Raw genomic sequence first — 19,749 nt, 5'->3', positions numbered from 1 at the left:
TGTGCATACCTACATCACACATGTGTATCACTTAATTTCATGGTATTGTTACGCTCAAATGCTGGCTGATTTGAATAATGTGTCTGATTGCCATGTGTGTTCTCTGATGCCAATATCTGTTTATCATTCCCATTTAACAGCCGTACAATTCCTCATGGACAGAGCTTGTGTATAGGTGAAGGGAAGTCTGGCAAAGATGACTTATAATTCATCCCACATGACAATACATAAAAATGGTATTAACATGATCTGTGAACCTTGTGCAGGGACACACCCTTTGAAGTACATAAAGTGTAGTGTAACATTGACCCCTTACTGTATGCCACTGTTAAACCTAGAACAAGATTCCCACTGTGTTTTTTTCAGAGATGGTTCTGTGCCGGTGGGGAGTTTGCCTCTCTACAGGTGTTATCAGTGAAGTTTAGAATGTAGCCCTACATTTTGTAGAATTAAGCTTTGATTATTTGAGGACTAGCCCTCATTGCATATAGCCCATCAAAATGTTGATGTGAATTTGCTTGCTTGATTGTTGTGATAATATGGGGCTGGGAAAAACATATGTGTAGTAGAAGGTGAGTTTTTCTCCTTTTGCTTGTGTAAACAAGTGCCGCTGCTATAGCAGGGTAATGGAAGAATTTTTCCTTCAACGGTTTTCTCCTCAAATTAAGATCAATCATGACTGAGGTTTTCCGGTAAGGTTTTCGCTTCCATCAAAAGGTTTGAAACTTGCTATTCGAGTTGGTAATAATTACTACACGCTTTGATTTGATTTATGGTTGAATCTACAGTATGTAGCAATGGAACAAATGATTGTGAAGTTTACTAATGATAAACAGGAGGGAAATGACAAAGAAATTAATATATTTATCATTATGAACTTCATTTGTGTGCGTCAAAGTTATAATCCACACTTTCATATGTGTGTTCAAAGTTGCTATTCACAGTTTCACACGGGAACCTCACAGGAACGCTATGCACCTGCAGATAAGAAACTGGGCATGAGCGAGAGGAGGATTTTAGGGAGGTTTCGACCAAGGTCATGCTGACTTGTTTTGCTCTCTGCTTTTCTTTAATAAAAGAGCCTCTTTGCGTCCAAGAGCTCAGAGACTGTTTCGGAGAGGTAAAGCACCTCCTCTCTATGTCTCTCCTCTTGGCGCCAGAGTATACTGAAAATTATACTACTTGTCTGTGGTTCTTGTGTCTATAATATTGGGAAGATTTTCCTAACACACATCCTCTGTAGCATAGGCGTGATCACTTGGGAAGGCTTCCTCAAATGACAAAAGGAGATCCCTGAGGGCCTCCACATGGACACATGAGCCCAGCAAGTCAATAAATTCTTTGGGAAAAAAGAAACAAGGATACAAGGAAATTCTATTGTGACAAGCATATGGTTGAAATTGTGTCTGTTTCTCAGACTTTTTGGACATAAATGGAGGGGATACAAATGCATAATGGCTGGGTAGCTAAGGCTGCAAACACACAGAGGTTTCATTATATTACTGCACTGACAAGATGCTTAAAAAGTCCCTCCTGATACAGCTATGAAAATGTTGTTCACTGTACCTTGGTGAGTCAGGTGGCGCTTGTCTTGTATCATGAGTAACCATATGTCAATATCCGTCCATCAGAGAATGGAATAGGATGTTTGTGAATAAGGACATACTTTAAACCATAGTTAAAATTCTATAGTGATATTGAAGAAACAAAGTGGGACATAACTGAACTCATAACATCCAGAGGGTTCAGTACGCTTGTAGAAAAAAATTAGGTAGATGGCAAACAGGTGGATTTATGACTTAATGGCAAATCAATCTCCACATCTGGCCCACAGACAAACAGAAGCCTCAACTGTGAAGAATGAAACTTTTTTTAGTTTATCACGCCAGAAATATTTACCGATGGTGAGTATGAAGGGACGAAGTAAATGGTGGCTGATTGGTTGCACACCATGATCATCCCATCTGTTAGTAGCCTTCCCTTATACAGGTCCAATCAGATATTGCATCAAACTTGGAATGAAAAAAAAAAAAAAAAATCTACATCCAAGATGTCTTTCATAGGCATTGTATTCATTGTAATGAGAAGTGAATATTTTGAGAGAAAGTCCATTTCCCCGTGAACTCCGCTGAGGAGCAGCTTCATGTCTGACTTCAGCTGACTAAGGGAATAGGCACTTATACACATGCCTAATACCTCGAAACACCAGCTCGTTACTGACTAGATTTTTTGAAGTCACCATAAGTAGCTTCAGGCAGAATACTTCTTAATGTGTCTTCACTTACCTGTGGAGGTTCAGTACAGTTGTGCAATCTGCTGACACCTCATTGCTCACTGCTGCAAGGATATCCTCTGGTTCTGCAATGAGAGGTGACTCTTCTGACTCCTCATCACTCACTGCAGCACAGATATCAGTAGAAGATTGTTTTTTTATTGACCTGGAAAACATCTGGATGGAAAGTCAGTCCCTGGAAGACTAGAACTTGAACACTGGACCCTGGACCGTTTGCCTGACAGCGGTTGCCTTGACTGGAACAGCTAAGAAACACATACACTGACATTGAACACTACACTACACAACCCGGGTATTTCCTTTATTTTGGACATTTGAGTTTTTATTATTTATTTGATACTTTGCATTTTTTTAGAGCTCTTATTATTTTGTGTTTTTTTTTTTATTTATTTCCATTTCTCTCTTCTTTTATATATAATAAATCTGTGTTATTTAATTACTACTTTACATCTTGTCTATTGTCAATCCCCCCAACCATACCCAGAACTGGCCTAAACCATCACTAATGGTAACGGCACCCCTTGTAACTTCTAAAGGTGTATTTTTATTAAATAGAGCAGAAGGGGGCTACATAATGTTTTAGCATCAAATGTATAGCAACAAAAGATTTGCTGCCGCTAGGGTGCGCCTACATTTCTAGGCTAGAGATGTTTGTGACAGCAATTAAATGTTCCCATGTTTCAGCCTATAATGAGGAACCTCATGTATTCATGTGTAGGTTAACTGAATCAAGAAATGGAATTATGTTCTTGACTGATCCTAAGGAAAGTGATACGCAATATTTCTCTGATCTCTGGAAATATTGAAACCACCAAATAGTGGAAGTCAGTTATATGTATTTTAAGAGACCTAACCCATCATAGTAGTAAAAAATCTCATTTTACATCTGACCTTAAAACAAGATTCTATGCATTCGAAGTGAATGAAAATGTGCATATTGTCTTTCCCATGTTGAAAATGCATTGACCATTCCAACAGACAATAGACTGAATGGACTAAATCCAGTAAAAAGCTGTTCATCACTAAATTCATCCAAATTTGTGGCAGCTAAAAAATCCTGAGTGACCCTTTGAGCTTCGGATAAACGCACGTGCAGGTGCGTCACAAGCTACTGCCGACAGGCCGACTGAAACAGAAACACCCTGGTAACAAAAGCCATCTCTCTCCAGAAGACGTACGTCACTAACAAAGTCTGTCAGATAATCAAGGGTTGTAGGTTTGTGATTGCCAAAGTAAATTCCTATAACAAAAGGTTCCTTATTTGTTTGTACACGATTTTCGAAACACTCAATTAGTCCTAAAATTGTCCAGAACTGGGCATTTGCACTTTTGTAGAGGGGCAGGCCATCAATGTTCACTTGTATTGTTAAAGACAAAGGATTGTTGTTTTTAGAAAGATGAGACGAAATGGCATCATTAAAACCAAAATGATGGTAAGTACCACCTGAAACGCTTTTAACATCATAAGTGGTTTTTGTTTTCAGTAATGTTCTTGGATCTTTTGGCAACCCATGAATTTTGCCAGACAGAATGGATAGTAGATCTGCTAAAGCAGCATGGCTGATCCTTCTCCTAAAGCAGCATGGCTGATCGCCGCCCCCCCCCCCCCCCCCCCCCCCCCCTAGCTATTCTTCTTCGTTTGCTCCAGTAACTGGACATTGTGCCACAAATGTTGCCTATTAAATTAAATTAAATTCCCAAATTACCTTACAGTGTACATACTGTTGTTGGTCACCTATAAAGAGAGAGAAAAAAAACATTTTAATGTTCTTCACAAGACACAGCTGCATCAACATACACTCTCACTCTCTCTCTCTCTCTCTCTCTCTCTCTCTCTCTCTCTCTCTCTCTCTCTCTCTCACACACACACACACACACACACACACACACACACACACACACACACACACACACACACACATGCTATCTAGCGCCTGAAGTACAAACACTTCTAAAGGATATTTCCACTTAATTTTCAGACAAACCAAGCTAGGGACCACATGTACAGACTCTATAAATACTAACCATGATGTCCGTTTTATTAATTCAGATGCTGTTACATGCTAACTAGCGCCTAAAGTAAACACTTCTAAAGGATATTTCCACTTAATTTTCGGGCAAACCAAGCTAGAACAGAATTACGCTCTAAATACAGTTTTTAAAATGAAAATAGTAGAGATATAGAGAAGAGATGTTTTACTTACCTAGTCCTAAGCCTGCTACTGGTGGTTTGAGTCTTAACGGTTGACTTTAAGGCTGGCGTCCGACCGTTGCTGTCAGCAAAATGGGTAGCGGTCCTCCAGCGGTCCGAGGGTGGCAAGCCACCACCATCGCCACCAGAGCGCCCTCGCGCACCACCGCAGGGCGCCACTCACAGCCCGCGGCGCCAGGTTATTTGTGTTTGGCAGCGGTCCGATGGCGGACCACAGTTGGCGTACCACCGGCGGCTGGCCATCTAGACGCCACCAGTGGTCCTCTATATACATGCTAGCTGGGACAACCTGACTGCTAGTCAGCCACGCACCTGCTTACGCCACAAACCAACCTGGAACGTGAAGTGCACTAGACTTAAACCATTAAAACATGCCAACTCATTAAATCATGATTGTAGCAAGTTAACATGATTGATCATTTTATCTGGCTACCGAGTTATCTTGCTACCATTGCCCAAGCCATTTAGTTATGACCTTCTAAGTTGGCTATCATGGTAAGTTTAACAAACGTTTCACTGTCTGCTCGTCAGACTGTCTATGGCCACAGTCTAGGCTATCTGTACTAGCCTACATTGTGGAAACATATTGCTGATCTAAAAAGATATCAATATAAAAGCAACGGAGGGCGAGGGTCGAACCCACAGATAAGCATACAGCATAACCCACAAGCAACCCGTTACGCAGTAACCACGCAGTAATCGCTGTTGGCCACAGGGTGAAAAATATAGGCTACTTAAACATCTATCAAAGCCATGTTTAGCCTACATGTCAGCAACATTATCGTTAATAGCCTATACCCTATAAGCTTACGTGTATATTGAGTTTTTACTATCCTTTTGCGTAAAGTTGAATGGACACTTTTCCTGCCCAGTGCGTTTCAATCATGAACTGAATTCTTAAAGGGATAGGCTAGTCTACTGTAGGTTGGACAAAAGGATACACAATTAAACACATTTTTTTATGTGTTTAATGCGTTCATGTATCTCTGTTACAGACAGGTGGCCACCGCCTAACCGTTGAAACGTTTGTAAACTATTAACCATGATAGCCAACTTAGAAGGTCATCTAAATGGCTTGGGCAACGGTAGCAAGATAACTCTGTAGCCAGATAACATGGTCAGTCAGTCATGTTAACTTGCTACAATCATGATAACATGAGTTGACATGTTTTAATGGTTTAAGTCTAGTGCACTTCACATTTTATTCACGGTTGGTTTGTGGCGTAAAAAGGTGCGTGACTGACCTGTAGTCAGATTGTTTACTTTGAGTAGCCTAGCGTTCATACCCACATGGAGTTTTAAGGTAATATTTTTGGTGGCATATTCATGACCCAGTGCATATAGCCTATACAGCCAATTTTGGCATGTATAGATGTCATGCATATTTGTATTTGTTCGTCTCCAGTTTATCAGAAAGTTGACAAGTCAAGGTGCCACATCTGTCGAAGAAAGGTCATGAATCGTAGAACGTCATCAACGAAGCCAGTTGACACAGGAGCCTGTTGCCATGTAACACCGTTACCAAGGAGTCTTCTACCTCTTCACCATTATGACGTAACATATTGGCGCCCAGGCTCATACTTAACAGGATAGACCTCATATCGATATAGGTTTTCAGCGCATACAGTTGTGTTTATGTCAACCAGAAATTATATCTTCATGATTAATTATGCCGCATAGGCCATTGTCGGAACCAATACCTTCATCAGGTGAGCTGTTGTGGTTTATGTGTGTGTGTGTGTGTGTGTGTGTGTGTGTGTGTGTGTGTGTGTGTGTAGGCTATAACCAAAAAGAAAGAGGGTGCGAGTACAGGTAAACATTATTCGTTAGCCTCGCAAGAAGCCCATTTTTAAGTTCTCAAGCCGTGTTGTTTTTTTCAGGTAAGAGAAAGGTGGGAAGAAGCCGCCGGGTTGCCAGCACCTGCAGCAGGAGGGATGTCCTCCCTTCCAGCTTCTCCAGGGAGCCCACTGCTGCACCCTCCACCACTCTGTCCACCCAGCATGGACACAACAGGCCGGAGAGTGACCGCAGACAGCAGCCAACCCAGGGCCCACCATCACCTGCACCAGCTGCAGCCCCCACTGGCAAAAGCAGGAGAAAGAGGGACTACAGTGCTTCGGGTACCCCAAACATTGCCATCATGGCCTCAGGTGTGGGTAGCTCAGAGCGTCCTTCGGAGCACGGAGGTCACAGCAAAGTGTCCAAGTGTCCAAGAGCAGGAGGTGTTTGTGATTTCTGGGAGGGGCCATCTTCCACTGACCGGAACTCCACATCAGGGACAGCACCACTGCAAATATGCCAGGTCAGCGGTTCGGACAAGGCAGAGGCCAGCAAAACACCTAAAGCCACACAAAAGAGGAAGATGGGTTCCTTAGTCAAGGGGGCATCTAATGAGAACGCCAGCACAGCAAACCCATCTGCGCTGAAAAAGAGACGTTCTGAGCCTGCCACGGACAAGACACCAAGAGAACCCTTCGACCCATCCCTCCTTCAAGGTTTACAAATTTAAGACAAAAATATATTGATAGACCTTTTATTCATCACTTCCTGGAATAATTACATGGTAGAAATACCTTATCACTTGATATTACAAACTGACTTACAGCTGTTGATTTAATTGCAGTGATCTTTGAATCACGCTACGCAGTTGGAGAACTGCTCGGTAAAGGAGGTTTTGGACGTGTTTATGCAGGAACCAGAATGTCTGATGGATTACAAGTGAGTCTTTTAACTTCTTGGTATTAGTATTATTTTTACTATTGTTGTGTAGATATGTGTATATGTTAAATATCAAATAAAGATATTCACTTCATGGTCTTACTAAACATATTCCTGCTCTTATATCAGTTTTCTTTTCTCAGTCAAAAGTCAATGAAATATTTATCTTACTTCATGTAGGTTGCCATTAAGGTCGTCGCCAGGGCCTATGCAGCTGAATATATTACCATGGTAGGTATTTACTTTAATGGAAACTGTTACATTTAGTTAAACCTATCATCCATATGCATCTGAAATGGCATACTCCTAATCTATGAAATACTTCAGGCATGTCATCAGTGTGATCATTCCAGTTCCAACTCCAGTTGTAATTCTTATGTCCCTCAACTCCTCCCTCTCAGCCTGACAGCGGCGTGAGCCTCCCTCTGGAGGTGGCTCTCATGACCATCGTGTCCCAGCCCCCTGAGTGCCCCAACATCGTCAACCTCCTGGAGTGGTTTGAGGGACCCACCTACTTCATTTTTGTCTTGGAGCGCCCCGTGCCCTGCATTGATCTATTTAACTACTGCCAGAGACTCCCTCAGTGTCGCCTCAGTGAGAACCAAGCGAAGCACATCATGCGTCAGGTGGTGCTTGCTGCGAAACACTGCCGTGACCGTGGTGTTCTGCATCGTGACATCAAGCCAGAGAACCTCTTGGTGAAAACTGACGACGTGACTGTCAAACTGATTGACTTTGGCTGTGGAGACCTCTTGACAGAGAGCCCCTATAACACATTTTCTGGTATGGTGCACATTACACTTTCACTTGTGAAGGAAATTTGTGTCCGATCAGATTGACTTTTCGACATGTTTGTATCCAAGGCTCTGACCTCACTATTTTCTATGGCAGGCACAAAAGGATATATCCCACCTGAGTGGTGGTTACAGAAAAGCTACCAGGGCCAGCCAGCAACCGTTTGGTCCTTGGGTGTGCTGCTCTATAACCTCCTCTGTGGCAAGCTGCCATTTGTGGGCGAGGGCGGGATAGTCTTTGGAGCCCTGCAGTTCAGCAGGGGACTATCCAGTGGTGAGTGAATGCAAGAGCTTTTAAGCTCTCTACAGTTCATAGTAATTTTTTATCCTTAGACAACCTTCCCCCAAAGAGGATATGCAAAAAGAAGCCTAGTTAAATAATACTGACACACAGAGTTAACAAGACTTTGTTTTGCTCTCCTGTCCAATCCTGAACTGTGCAGAATGCCGTAATCTCATTCACCTGTGTTTGAGGAAAGACCCAACCAAACGGCCAGTCCTGGAGGAAATCCTCCAGCACAAGTGGTTCTCCACAGAGTAGGGTTAGGTTACAGCATGGAGAGAGAGGAGGAAACTGTAAGACTGATCGACAGTGAATATCAATGTTATACGCAACACCGATGAAAACCTTTGTTATTTTATTTTGACCAGCTGTGTATATAAACGTGTAATCTAATATCTTTTTCCACAATATGATTGACTGATGAATATCATCTCCACAGGAACTGACATTGGGGTCTATTAGGTCCGCAAGTGTGCAGGGGCATCTAGTCTCAGAAGGGTTGGTCGATTGAGATTGTGAGGTGTCTCACTGAGCTCTCCTAACCCTGCTGGGTTCATAATCCACCATGAAGCAGTCCCCCTGTAGACGGAGCAGGCAGCGTCTACCATCTCATATCTGGTGGGTTCCGATGGCAATTTATACAAAAGAACACTTGTATAAGTGTACTCACAAATTGGCATGAAAGGTCAGACACAAGCATAAGAATTACAAATTGTTTTCTTCTCAAAGGCCTGCTCCAGAGAACACCCCCCATTGATGACCAGGTTCAGCAGGGCTGGTTGAATGTTACTTTCTCAGCCTGACTGTTGGCTGCACACCCAGCCAGTATGCCTGAGTCCTACAAGTACCACGGACAGGGCCTGTTGTGGGAAGCACTTTTCATTTCAGTAAAAGGTAAGAAGTTACTGTAATTTGCTTGTACACTGAACAGCTTTGCAAAATACTTAAGACTGAGGTAGGACATCCATTAAATGTTAATTATTGTTTTGAACCAGGGCTGTTCCCGAAAGGCGTTCATCTGAGTCTACTGTTTCCAGCCTCCATCTCCACTGTACCCAGCCATCTCATGTTAACAATTGAATCATTTTCATAAAATGATGAAATGTCATTAAAAAATTAGCATACAACTGAATGTGTTTCCTTTTCAGTTTGTCCATTAGGCAGATCATTCATTGTGTACATAGTGGGGATATGTGTTAAAAAGGCAACCTTAATGCATCAGACACAACTGTTTGGCATCTTAAAAAATTACATCCATGCAACATGGCATAATGAAAGGAGAGAAAATGTCTATACAGTAGATCCATCCACCCTACAATGGTAAATAAATGGTCTTTACCTTTTCAGTGCACAATCATTTAAACAAACTGTTCTACTGACAGCCCTCTCTAAAGAATTGTATTATTGGAACCATGAAATCAAACATTCACATTATAGTACAAACATATTTTACAACAAACAAGATTAGTGGGCTTTCAACTGTCACAAACTGAAGAACTCTTCTTGTTTGTACCCTGCCTTCACATAACTCACAAGTGAGTAGACTGCTATATTCATACAGTTCACTGTGTACCTAGGAAACACAACTGCTCGACACCAGTCAATAATTCACTGAAATAATTAGCCCTACAGTAGCGCAATTTGAACAATTAAAAAAGTAGCACCACAAACAAGCAATCAACATGTCATCAACAAGATCTAGGGACTTTCAATTGAGAAATAGAGGAAATGTTGTTAACTGTGTATTCAATACTATCTAGAGAGTGCTGTGCAGTCATGGCTCAATGCACCTAATAACCCAGAGAGTCTTTGAGTATTTAGTTTTTATGTAATGTGTCACCCCCTGTCTGACTGCCAGTGTCCACACCGGTCAGAGAGGCTCTGTCCACTGGGCGAGGGGGGTGTTTCTTTTCCTGGCCCTGCATCTCCGGGCGGCCTCTCTCCACATGGCTCTCTTCTGCCTCTGGATCTGTTCGGGAAGCTCACAGATCGACTTCCTCTTCTTCAGGTATCTGAAAAAACACAAACACATCATTTACAGTCAACGGTGGATAACAACTTCCTTAGTTAAGTTGACTAAAGCACAGTAAGGCATAAGGTAAGTGAAGGCTTTGATATACAAAAAATGCAAGCAACATTTTATTGCCTCCTCTATTGGCCCACATTGCCCAACACTAAGACTACCATAGGTCAGAGTCACAAAAACTGAGCAGTCACAAAAACGGCCTGCTCTGTACCTGCGTCTGTCTTTCTCCAAGTAGGCTTGGAGCTTCTCTGGGTCAGAATGGATCCTCTCCCTATAACGCCGTTGCCTCTCACGGTCATCAATCCTCTCTATAGTAAAGGACAGACAAGCCGACACACAAACACATCAAACATACCAAATATAATCACTCCCCTTGAACCTGTAAAAAATACTTTTAACATACTTTAGACATACTTTTAACCCTTGAGACTGAGGACAGTCTTCTGTCTTCTGTCAGTCGAGCACCGCGGTAACTAAGTCTACTTCTGGTTCCAAGCGCACCGTCTCTGAAATGAGTGAAGCGGGATTTTTCTTGGGTCTCTCTCTCCAGAACACATGAGGGAGAACTGCCCTCTTGGTCCGTGCACGCGTTCTCCTCCTTCACCTCAAACTTGATGTAAACCGTGTCTGTATTAGGAGGCTCCTCTTTGACCACAAGGGAATTCATCATGTCTGTGTGGTTTTCTGAGAACCCTGATGGCGTGAACACTGGTCCATTGTGTCCATGACGTTCCGAAGCACCTGCAGCAGAGTCTTGCGGTAGTGCAGTTGCCTCCCCAGTCCGAAATTCAAACTGGTTGTCAATACTATCATCTATCACAGAGGTGAGAGAACAGAGAACATTTAGGGAGAAATTAGTCTGAGGAAAGCAAAATACAAGCCATAAAAACAAATAACTGGTCAGTGAATTTTTTTTTTTGTGTGTTGCTATATTGCAATCTCAAACTGTGACTTTGAAACAGGCATAATTGCAAGAAAGGAGATGGACCTGCTTCGTGTGGATGTAGCTGATGATATTCTGGGCTCACTGACAGTGGTGAGAGGATGCCAGTCGCATCTTTTGCCCTGCTCTTTGCTTTGGCTAATTTCCATCTCCCTCTAATTGTCCTCTGCTCGCTCACGCTGCACTCATGCACGAGTTTCTTCTTCCCCAGCTCCCTGTCTCTCTTCCATTTCCTCCTCTCCCATTCGAGGTAATTTGCCCTTCTCTCGGGATTTGCATCTCGACGGGCTCGATAGCGCCTTTGCTTTTCAGCTGCACTTAATGGCTCTCTACTATCTGCAAGTGTAAAGTTGATAGATAGATAGATAAATAGATAGAAAAGTGGCATGTATTCTAACTCAACAGTGAGGCTAGGCAAAGTAAGGTGCATGGATGCATGGCAAGATTGCTGGCTCTGGGTGGACACTTACTTTTGGACTGTTCTTCACTGCTTTGGGGTGTTGACGAGGCTTCATTCACGACTCCATCTTCAATTTCCACACTCCATCTACTGTCTGGCACATGTGCGTCAATACTTGCATTGCATCTCACACTTCCTTCTTCACTTTGTTGTTTTTGCTGAGACCCCACAAGCTGGCGTAGAAACGCGAGTTCTTCTTCTGCTTTATAGAGCTCCACTTTGAGTTGTGCATTCTCTTTTTCCTTTTCCGTAACTTTTCTTTGACAGTCCTGAAATCGGCTTCTGCTAATGTCATTTATCACTTCTACCACGCTAAGAACAGCTGTTCTTAGTGCTGTCTCAATGGCACGGGCTTCCTCTTCACTTCGTATTAGACAAATTTGATAATCTGAATTCATTTTGATATCTTCCCTATAACACTTCTATTTTCTATTTCGTCCAAGTAGTATCTTATGGTTATTACATAGTCATTAAAGCTCTACATGCATGCTAACTATTATGACAGTCAGTTGTCAAGTTCCTCCATGAAAACAATTTCTTCTTCATCGAGTGTGAGAGATTGGAACGTCATGTGGTACGTTATCGCCACCTATTGGCACACACCGACTGTGGTGGAAAGCTTTGGATGTCGCTCTGCAGCACAAATAAATACATAAATAAATAAAAGCTCAGGCTGAAAATCTGTACATTTATCTCTCCTGCTCCCTGTCCACGTTTGCTGGGTCCAATCACAAGCAAAAGGCACATCCGGATCCTTGGTCTGATTGGTTGAAGGACTATCTAAATTCCAACCATGCCCATTGATCACGCCTCTGCAGTAGGTCTAGACATAAAGTGCAGACTCCCCAGACTAATGTTCAATCTTAAAAGATGTGTTAGGCCTATCTCTGGTTATTTTCAGAGCCCTAGATAGTGACCAGCAATGTGTTATGTTTTTCTTTACGTCTTGTAGGCCTATGTCAGTGTTTCCTCAAGAATTGTGACGAGGCTACAGTTTGGAATCCTGAGGATAAATTTGGTTGCTGAAGCCTGATATCCATTATCAACCATTTTTCTCCTCAATCTATTTTTTGTTATCTCACCATATTTCTTCTAAGGGAACTTTATTCTGAAATGTCATTTCAGTTGAGTCTTCCTATTGATTTTTTTTTTAATTCTAAGACAGATCCATATAAAAAACAATTGTCTCATCAAATTATACATTTATTTGAATTATCAGCTGTCACCTTTTTCATGATAAAAACATGCACATCACTGTCAAATTCCAATGACACCTAAATACAGATTCAAATACAAATTCACCTCAGCACCTCTGAAGAATGTTTCTAGACCACAGCCCATACCAGAGCAATGACAAGAAAATTAAATTTAAAAAAAAAACTCTGTGTTGAAGTCCTTATGTGCGATCACTGTCCCACCAACAAACTCTGTTCTGGTGTCATGGGCCAGTTGACCTGCCCCGCCTGGTGAAGTGCCTCCCTTCACAACAACCCCCCACCATGAGTGACCACTTTGAAGAGAACGTCTACTACTACGTTCCCCTATTGTCTTAAAGGCCATCCTTGCCCCTAAACAGATATCCAGCCTGTCAGAGCCTTGGCCAGAGACTTCTTAGCCCGGCTTCTCCTGGCCGCCTCCCTGGACCTGTAAAGAACATTACTGAATCAGCCTCAATGTAAAGACAAAATAATAATCATTTTTCTCATAATAATCATAATTGCCATTTTGAAGTTTAATCATTTTAGTTGGTAGTTTAAAGATGTTGAACACAATAAAACAGTAAAAGCTGCTGTTTATGTAAATGACAGAAACAATATGGCTGCGTTGATGTTGTGTGCACGTCATGTCAAGGCATCACCATGTACTGTTGATGGTGTACTGTATGCTGGTAGGGCATACCTGTGCCGCTCCTTCTCCAGGTACGCTTGCCACCTCACAGGGTCCGCCTGAAGCCTCTGCCTGCAGCGTCGCTGCCTTTCTCTATCTAACAACCTGTACAAAGTCAACAATTCACTTTGTGTATTCAACTGAGTGAAAACACTGACAAGCAAAGCACTTTGTTCTGTAACTGCAGGTACGGGCAAACCAGTAGGATTCCCAAACAATTCCCTCGTTCACCAGAAGTCATTGTTCCTCAGTAACTTCAGTAACCATTTCAAATAAATACAAATGACCAGCACACTTTGGCACCACACAAACCATCTCAGCACAAGGAAGCTACTAGCACATCGAAAGGAACCCTTGATGTTCCATTGCAGCAACACGCTATCACAATGCATTCCCTCCACGGCACTGTACCTTTGTCTTTCCCTCTCTGCGTAGGCCTGCTGCTGGTCAGGCTCAGCACGCATCCTCTCCCTCCGTCGCCGCTGCCTCTCTCTGTCCATGAACCTGGACATGGTTATAGGGAATGGCTTTAAGTTCATTATGTACTACATCAGAATCAAATCAGCTTTATTGGCCAGGTTTGCGTAACAAACAAGGAATTTGACTCCGGTTAATCTTTGCACTCAAGTTCAACACTCAACAATAACATAACAAAACATGCCCCTGAATGCACAGTAGAAATGGCTGAGCTTTGTAACACAACTAATAATGTACGTGTGTCTATGTACATGAGTGTGCATAAGTGTTTATGTGTGTGTCTGTTTGTTCATTCTGATGTGTGAACACGTATCATATTGTGGCACGAGGAAGCAGCGGTAACACCTGTACAGGTTCTATTCTCAAACCCACCATTGTGAGATTGTGTCACTTTGGATAAAAGTATCTACTAAATACCAATCAACTTTAACTTTATTTAAGGGTTACTTGTTCTACTGCAGTCTATTCCACTGCTTTCTACCTTCGTCTTTCCTTTACATCATCAGACTGCTTCACAGGGTTGGAGCGGATTCGTTCTCTGTAGCGCCGCTGTCTCTCTCGGTCCATCAATCTTTCTGAAACAGATACGTTCAGAGATAGTTACATAAATTAAATCATAATAGAACAGTACAAAATAAATACCATCAGACATATTATTTTTCTCAGTGCAATGACACAAAATGTGATGCATTTCAGCAAAAAAAAAAAAAGAATACAAGCAGTACAAGGACATACTTTTAGACCTTGAATGTGAGCACAGGTCCCCATTTTGTTGTACAAAATAATAGTTGACATCCTGTGACCCAAAGAAACCAGCTCTGTGTTGGGTAGAGAATAAGTGTTCCGGAGTCTCTTTTTCCGTAACACGCAACAGATAGCTGACTGGATTCATCTCTTTTATCTGCTGCCTGGTGTCAACAATATCAGGAGTTGGCTTTTTCATCACCATGTCATCCATGTGCCCCATGTTGCCTGTTTCTGTGTCTGAATTCTGTGACATGGCTTGGAAGGAGTAGTTGTTTGGATGAGAGTGATCCTCGGCAGATGGCCCAGTTTGATATTCTGTGTTACTCAAGCCATGGCTCTGGGATTCTGTTGTCATTTGCTCTGGTAAAGAAATTACCATATTTTTCCTGCGTTGGTACCTGAAAGGACATATTAGACGAATATGCACAATCAATGACAAAGTGTGTGGAATTATGCAACACCCCTAACCTGCTGTCTAATAAATGCTCTGAATATCGCATAGAGATACAGCATTAGTGCTGCCACTAACGACTAATTTTCTAACGATTAATCTTTCGACTAATTTTTCGATTAGTCGACTAATCTAAACGACTATTTTTTTTTTTTTTAATCAAGTTTTCGTTATTTTGTTGTGTCCATTTTATCCTTAACTCAACTGAATGGCCAACACATGACATATAGCCATAGATTTAGATATGCTCATATCAATATCAGCCTACTTTTGTAGCGTTAATAACATTACAGCCGTTAGAGACGGAAGACCAAAAATAAATAGGGGGTCAAAAGCAGAACGATTAGTCGACTAAAAAAATTGGCGTCGACTCATTTTCATAATCGATTAGTTTGATTATGTCGATTAATCGCGGCAGCACTATACAGCATGCATCAATGAATGTACATAATACAATGCTGTCACCAGCAGGGAAAGTTATCCTGTGTTGTACCTTTGTCTTTCCCTCTCCCGGTAGGCCTGCTGTTTCTCAGGGTCAGCACGGACTCTCTCTCTATGGCGCCGCTGCCTCTCTCTGTCCATCAGCCGTTCTGGAACCAAAACAGCTACCCATTAAATTTTACAACTTAACTCGAAATGACATGAGCAAACAAACAACAACATCTGCCAAATCCCATAACCATAACATTAGTTGGTCAATAACTAAAAGTGGGTATAAACTTGCTTTTAAGACTGGACAGTGAGTACAGTCTCCCATCTTTCTGAATGAAGTGGTTCTTGGCATCCTCTGACCCGGAGATGCTGTCTCCATGTTGGGTGGGGCACTGATGCTCACAAGACACTTCCTCTGATACATTCCACAGGGAACTGCTGTCTTGTGCACTACAGAGCATCTTCTCGTTCAACTGGTGCTTTTTATGTGGTGGGTTGCTGTTGTGAGTCTCCTTCTTCACCACCGGGAGGTCCACATGAGCCCTGATGCCAGTGTCCATGTCAAAGGTTAATGTGAAAAGGCCAAGCAGTCCAGGTTGGTTTGATACCCACAGTTATAAATTGCTGGGTCTCCCTGATGCTTGCTTGCTGTGTTCTGTCTGGAAGGTAGACTTTGGAGACTGTGGATAAAACAGAACCTATGTGACACAGACCAAGCTGACTTCAACCAGATTAATGAAGACAAGTCAAGCATTCCCACTGTGCTTAAGTTATAAAAAAGGGCAGAATGTGTCAATTGGATGAACACCACTGTCAATCTGGTTGTATAAATCTGTGTGTGTGTGTGTGTGTGTGTGTGTGTGTGTGTGTGTGTGTGTGTGTGTGTGTGTGTGTGTGGGCATTCCACAAATATGGGTAGATAACTTTTCGAGTAAAACATTCCCTCAAGAATGAAAGATTCAGTTCTAGGTTCATCTTATAGTATTCTGGATATAATCATACAGATAGTTAATAGTACTGACCAACCCCTCTGGCTCAATATGACTATAATGAAAATGACATACATTTGGAAATGGCTACACAATCATATTATTCAAGATAGCAACCTAGATGCCAATGTAAGACAGGTGTCGCCATTATTTTGGAAATTACAAATAAAGGAACAGCCATACATTATCGCAATACACAACACAAAAAAATGTAGGCTATTCTGTGACACCGCCATTTTGGGTTCAACTGCCCCAGTTTCAGAGCCTGAAGCCTGATTCACTCTAGGCCCCTGTCATCTGTGTGTGTGTGTGTGTGTGGGCATTCCACAAATATGGGTAGATAACTTTTCGAGTAAAACATTCCCTCAAGAATGAAAGATTCAGTTCTAGGTTCATCTTATAGTATTCTGGCTATAATCATACAGATAGTTAATAGTAGCCTACTGACCAACCCCTCTGGCTCAATATGACTATAATGAAAATGACATACATTTGGAAATGGCTACACAATCATATTATTCAAGATAGCAACCTAGATGCCAATGTAAGACAGGTGTCGCCATTATTTTGGAAATTACAAATAAAGGAACAGCCATACATTATCGCAATACACAACACAAAAAAAAATTTAGGCTATTCTGTGACACCGCCATTTTGGGTTCAACTGCCCCAGTTTCAGAGCCTGAAGCCTGATTCACTCTAGGCCCCTGTCATCTCTGATCAGGTCACTGTCATGTCAAGTCAGATCATGCCACCACACTTCTCAAGCTGGAATGCCAACCAGCCATGCAGCGAATACTAGCCTACTCATTGATTAAAAGATAACTGTTGAATGTTTAGTATTTCTACTGTTTCTCTACCTCTTTCACCGGCAATCATACAAATAAAGTATGGGCTGCAGTCTGCCTACCCTCACTGTCATGTCACACCTCACATCATGACAATTACCAAGCTGCCTGCTGCCATCACTTGATAGACTAGTGACACTCTGACACTCAAAAATTGCAACATAGACATTTTTCTGATAATTAACTTGCAATTAGGAAAATACATGCATCTCTTTCTCCCTCACAGGCTTGTGTTAGATGAAAAAATAATAATGCATACAAATGTGCAGAACCACGAAAACACACGCACATGCCTTATTGATTTTAAGATTCCTAACATGCTAAAAAAAAAAAAAAAAAACAGTGTTCTGGTCCTTCTGTAAAGGTAGGCTACTGTTTGTGTTGATACAAGGTTACAAAAATGTAATAGGCTGTTTTTTAAGCTAACTAAAAAGCTAGCCATCAAATGGTGTACTCTTTCGGATCATCAGTGCACCTTTCAGTCTACACACAAACGTGATAGCACACTAAATACAAATGTAACTATTTATGTTGCCTTGTCACATCTAAATCTCGACGAACACGCTTAAACATACCTTTGCATGCTGCTCCCGAGAAAGCAAAGCATCTTCACGTCCTTGGTGTATCACGAAGCGATGGTGTATCATTCAGAACGTTTAAGGTAGCTATCCTAATTTTCTTGCTATTAAACCCTGTCCTGGTTTACTTGCCCCTCGCCACTCAACACTGCAGCCCTGAGCCCTCGTCAACAATCGTCGCTGAATGTTTCTAGCAAAGCTTTAATGTCACACTTCTCACTCAGTCATCTCGATGCACACGCCACACAACGTTAGCTAGCTAGAGTGGGTCTAGAGCATTTATGGTTATTGGAGACGCTTTGGCAGACGCACTTGTCCAAACTCCAAAGTGACTTACAAAATAACACGATATAAAAGTTAAAATAACAGTGAAACGTTAGTTTAAATGAGAAAGACTATAAGGAGCAATGTCAATGCAATCAATAGCTGAAAATAAATAACTATCCATAATTCATCAGAAAGTTTAATAGTGCATGCTGAACATAACTAGCCTGACGACGTCATACTCAATTCTTATCAGAATATGAGTCTGAAACATAGACTGTAAAAAATATGGACAAAGCGTCTGTGACGTCACCCATAGATTTCTGAAGAACTCAAATGAAGCCGTTTATGGGGGGTATGGGCGGCGCCATCTTGGGAAACGTTGGGAAATCCTAACCACGCCCACATTCTGGACAATCCAATCAAATGGGTGAAAGGGCGGGCTTTGTGCGAAACTGAGCCGAACAGGTGTTCTGTTCTGCTCGGCTTGTTCAGCTAAGCAGCTAATACGTTACGGGACTGGCAAGCTAGGCTACTGCTACGTTTACTGCGAAGCCACCGAAGTCGAAGACTGATTCTAACCCACCTGAATTTGCTGGTAAGTTGAATCGTGTTCATGTATGTCTCTTAAAGGCATGTGTTCAGACATCTTATTATTATGTATCCTGCAAGCTAACCGGGTAAACTCATGTGAATAGTTAGTGCTGCTAACAAGTTAGCCTACTACAAATAATGAACGGAGTTGTGTTTGCACCACCTTCTAGCAGGTGAAATAAGCTAGCTGTTAACGTTACGTTACCCCATTTACAATAAACGATAGAGAAAGTTAGACTCCACTACAGATACATTGATCTTTAGCTTTAGTGATTAACGTTACCCATCTCTGTTCTCATTTTATTATTGGTAATGTAGTTATGAAACGTTGAAACGTATGATCCTGTGACATTGAATGTGGCGGTCATTTCATTGTAACATTAACAATAATTTATGTCAACATCAACTAGCTCGCTTTATTCCGTCAAGTTATTGACAAAATCTTAGTCTAGTATTAGTTGTACATCATTGATGTGTTTATGTTTTAGCAATAATCATGGGTTTCATCAGGTCCCTTTCCACAGGTGTATTAATCAAACACCATGCTGTCTGCATTCATAGTCAAGGTGCTTGATTTTATACACCTGTGGAAAGGGACCTAATGAAAACAATGAATATACAAGGGTGTTGTATTATGGATTATGCAATGAGTAAAACTAAATAACATTTTAGAGCAATGATTTGCACAATATGTAATTTTACTGTCAAAATCACACTCGTGACTACTGGTGATTACAAGTGTTGTTAGTTGAC

At 41.8% G+C, this 19,749-nt stretch overlaps 3 protein-coding genes and 1 long non-coding RNA gene across 5 annotated transcripts; 2 read left to right on the top strand and 2 right to left on the bottom strand.

The window, feature by feature from the left end:
- The first annotated feature begins 6,931 nt into the window (after positions 1-6,931).
- LOC134082805 (serine/threonine-protein kinase pim-2-like) lies at positions 6,932-8,361 on the top strand. Its single transcript, XM_062538798.1, has 5 exons — positions 6,932-7,000; positions 7,129-7,223; positions 7,404-7,454; positions 7,625-8,006; positions 8,115-8,361. The coding sequence occupies exons 2-5, from the start codon at positions 7,206-7,208 to the stop codon at positions 8,297-8,299; spliced, it is 636 nt and encodes a 211-aa protein (XP_062394782.1). The 5' UTR covers positions 6,932-7,000; positions 7,129-7,205; the 3' UTR covers positions 8,300-8,361.
- A 104-nt stretch (positions 8,362-8,465) lies between these two features.
- On the top strand, positions 8,466-9,432 carry LOC134082811 (uncharacterized). Its single transcript, XR_009939661.1, has 3 exons — positions 8,466-8,918; positions 9,030-9,194; positions 9,296-9,432. It is a non-coding gene; the product is annotated as an uncharacterized LOC134082811 (long non-coding RNA).
- Positions 8,641-12,261, bottom strand: LOC134082795 (uncharacterized). Of its 2 annotated transcripts, XM_062538783.1 has the most exons (5): positions 11,740-12,261; positions 11,315-11,605; positions 10,741-11,139; positions 10,538-10,634; positions 8,641-10,312 (listed from the first exon to the last, which is right to left on the bottom strand). In XM_062538783.1, exons 1-5 carry the CDS (start codon positions 12,125-12,127, stop codon positions 10,171-10,173), a joined length of 1,317 nt encoding a protein of 438 aa, XP_062394767.1. In that variant the 5' UTR covers positions 12,128-12,261; the 3' UTR covers positions 8,641-10,170. The 2 variants fall into 2 exon arrangements, with proteins under 2 accessions (XP_062394767.1, XP_062394769.1); XM_062538785.1 differs by lacking the exon at positions 11,315-11,605.
- Positions 12,262-12,917: 656 nt separating this feature from the next.
- On the bottom strand, positions 12,918-15,875 carry LOC134082801 (zinc finger CCCH domain-containing protein 13-like). Its single transcript, XM_062538793.1, has 6 exons — positions 15,785-15,875; positions 14,829-15,238; positions 14,575-14,668; positions 14,028-14,120; positions 13,629-13,721; positions 12,918-13,373 (listed from the first exon to the last, which is right to left on the bottom strand). Exons 1-6 carry the CDS (start codon positions 15,871-15,873, stop codon positions 13,298-13,300), a joined length of 855 nt encoding a protein of 284 aa, XP_062394777.1. The 5' UTR covers positions 15,874-15,875; the 3' UTR covers positions 12,918-13,297.
- Positions 15,876-19,749: the final 3,874 nt, after the last annotated feature.

This window comes from Sardina pilchardus, chromosome 6 (assembly GCF_963854185.1).
Source record: "Sardina pilchardus chromosome 6, fSarPil1.1, whole genome shotgun sequence".
Classification (NCBI taxonomy): domain Eukaryota; kingdom Metazoa; phylum Chordata; class Actinopteri; order Clupeiformes; family Clupeidae; genus Sardina; species Sardina pilchardus.
This window is presented reverse-complemented; position numbering and strand designations above follow the sequence as displayed.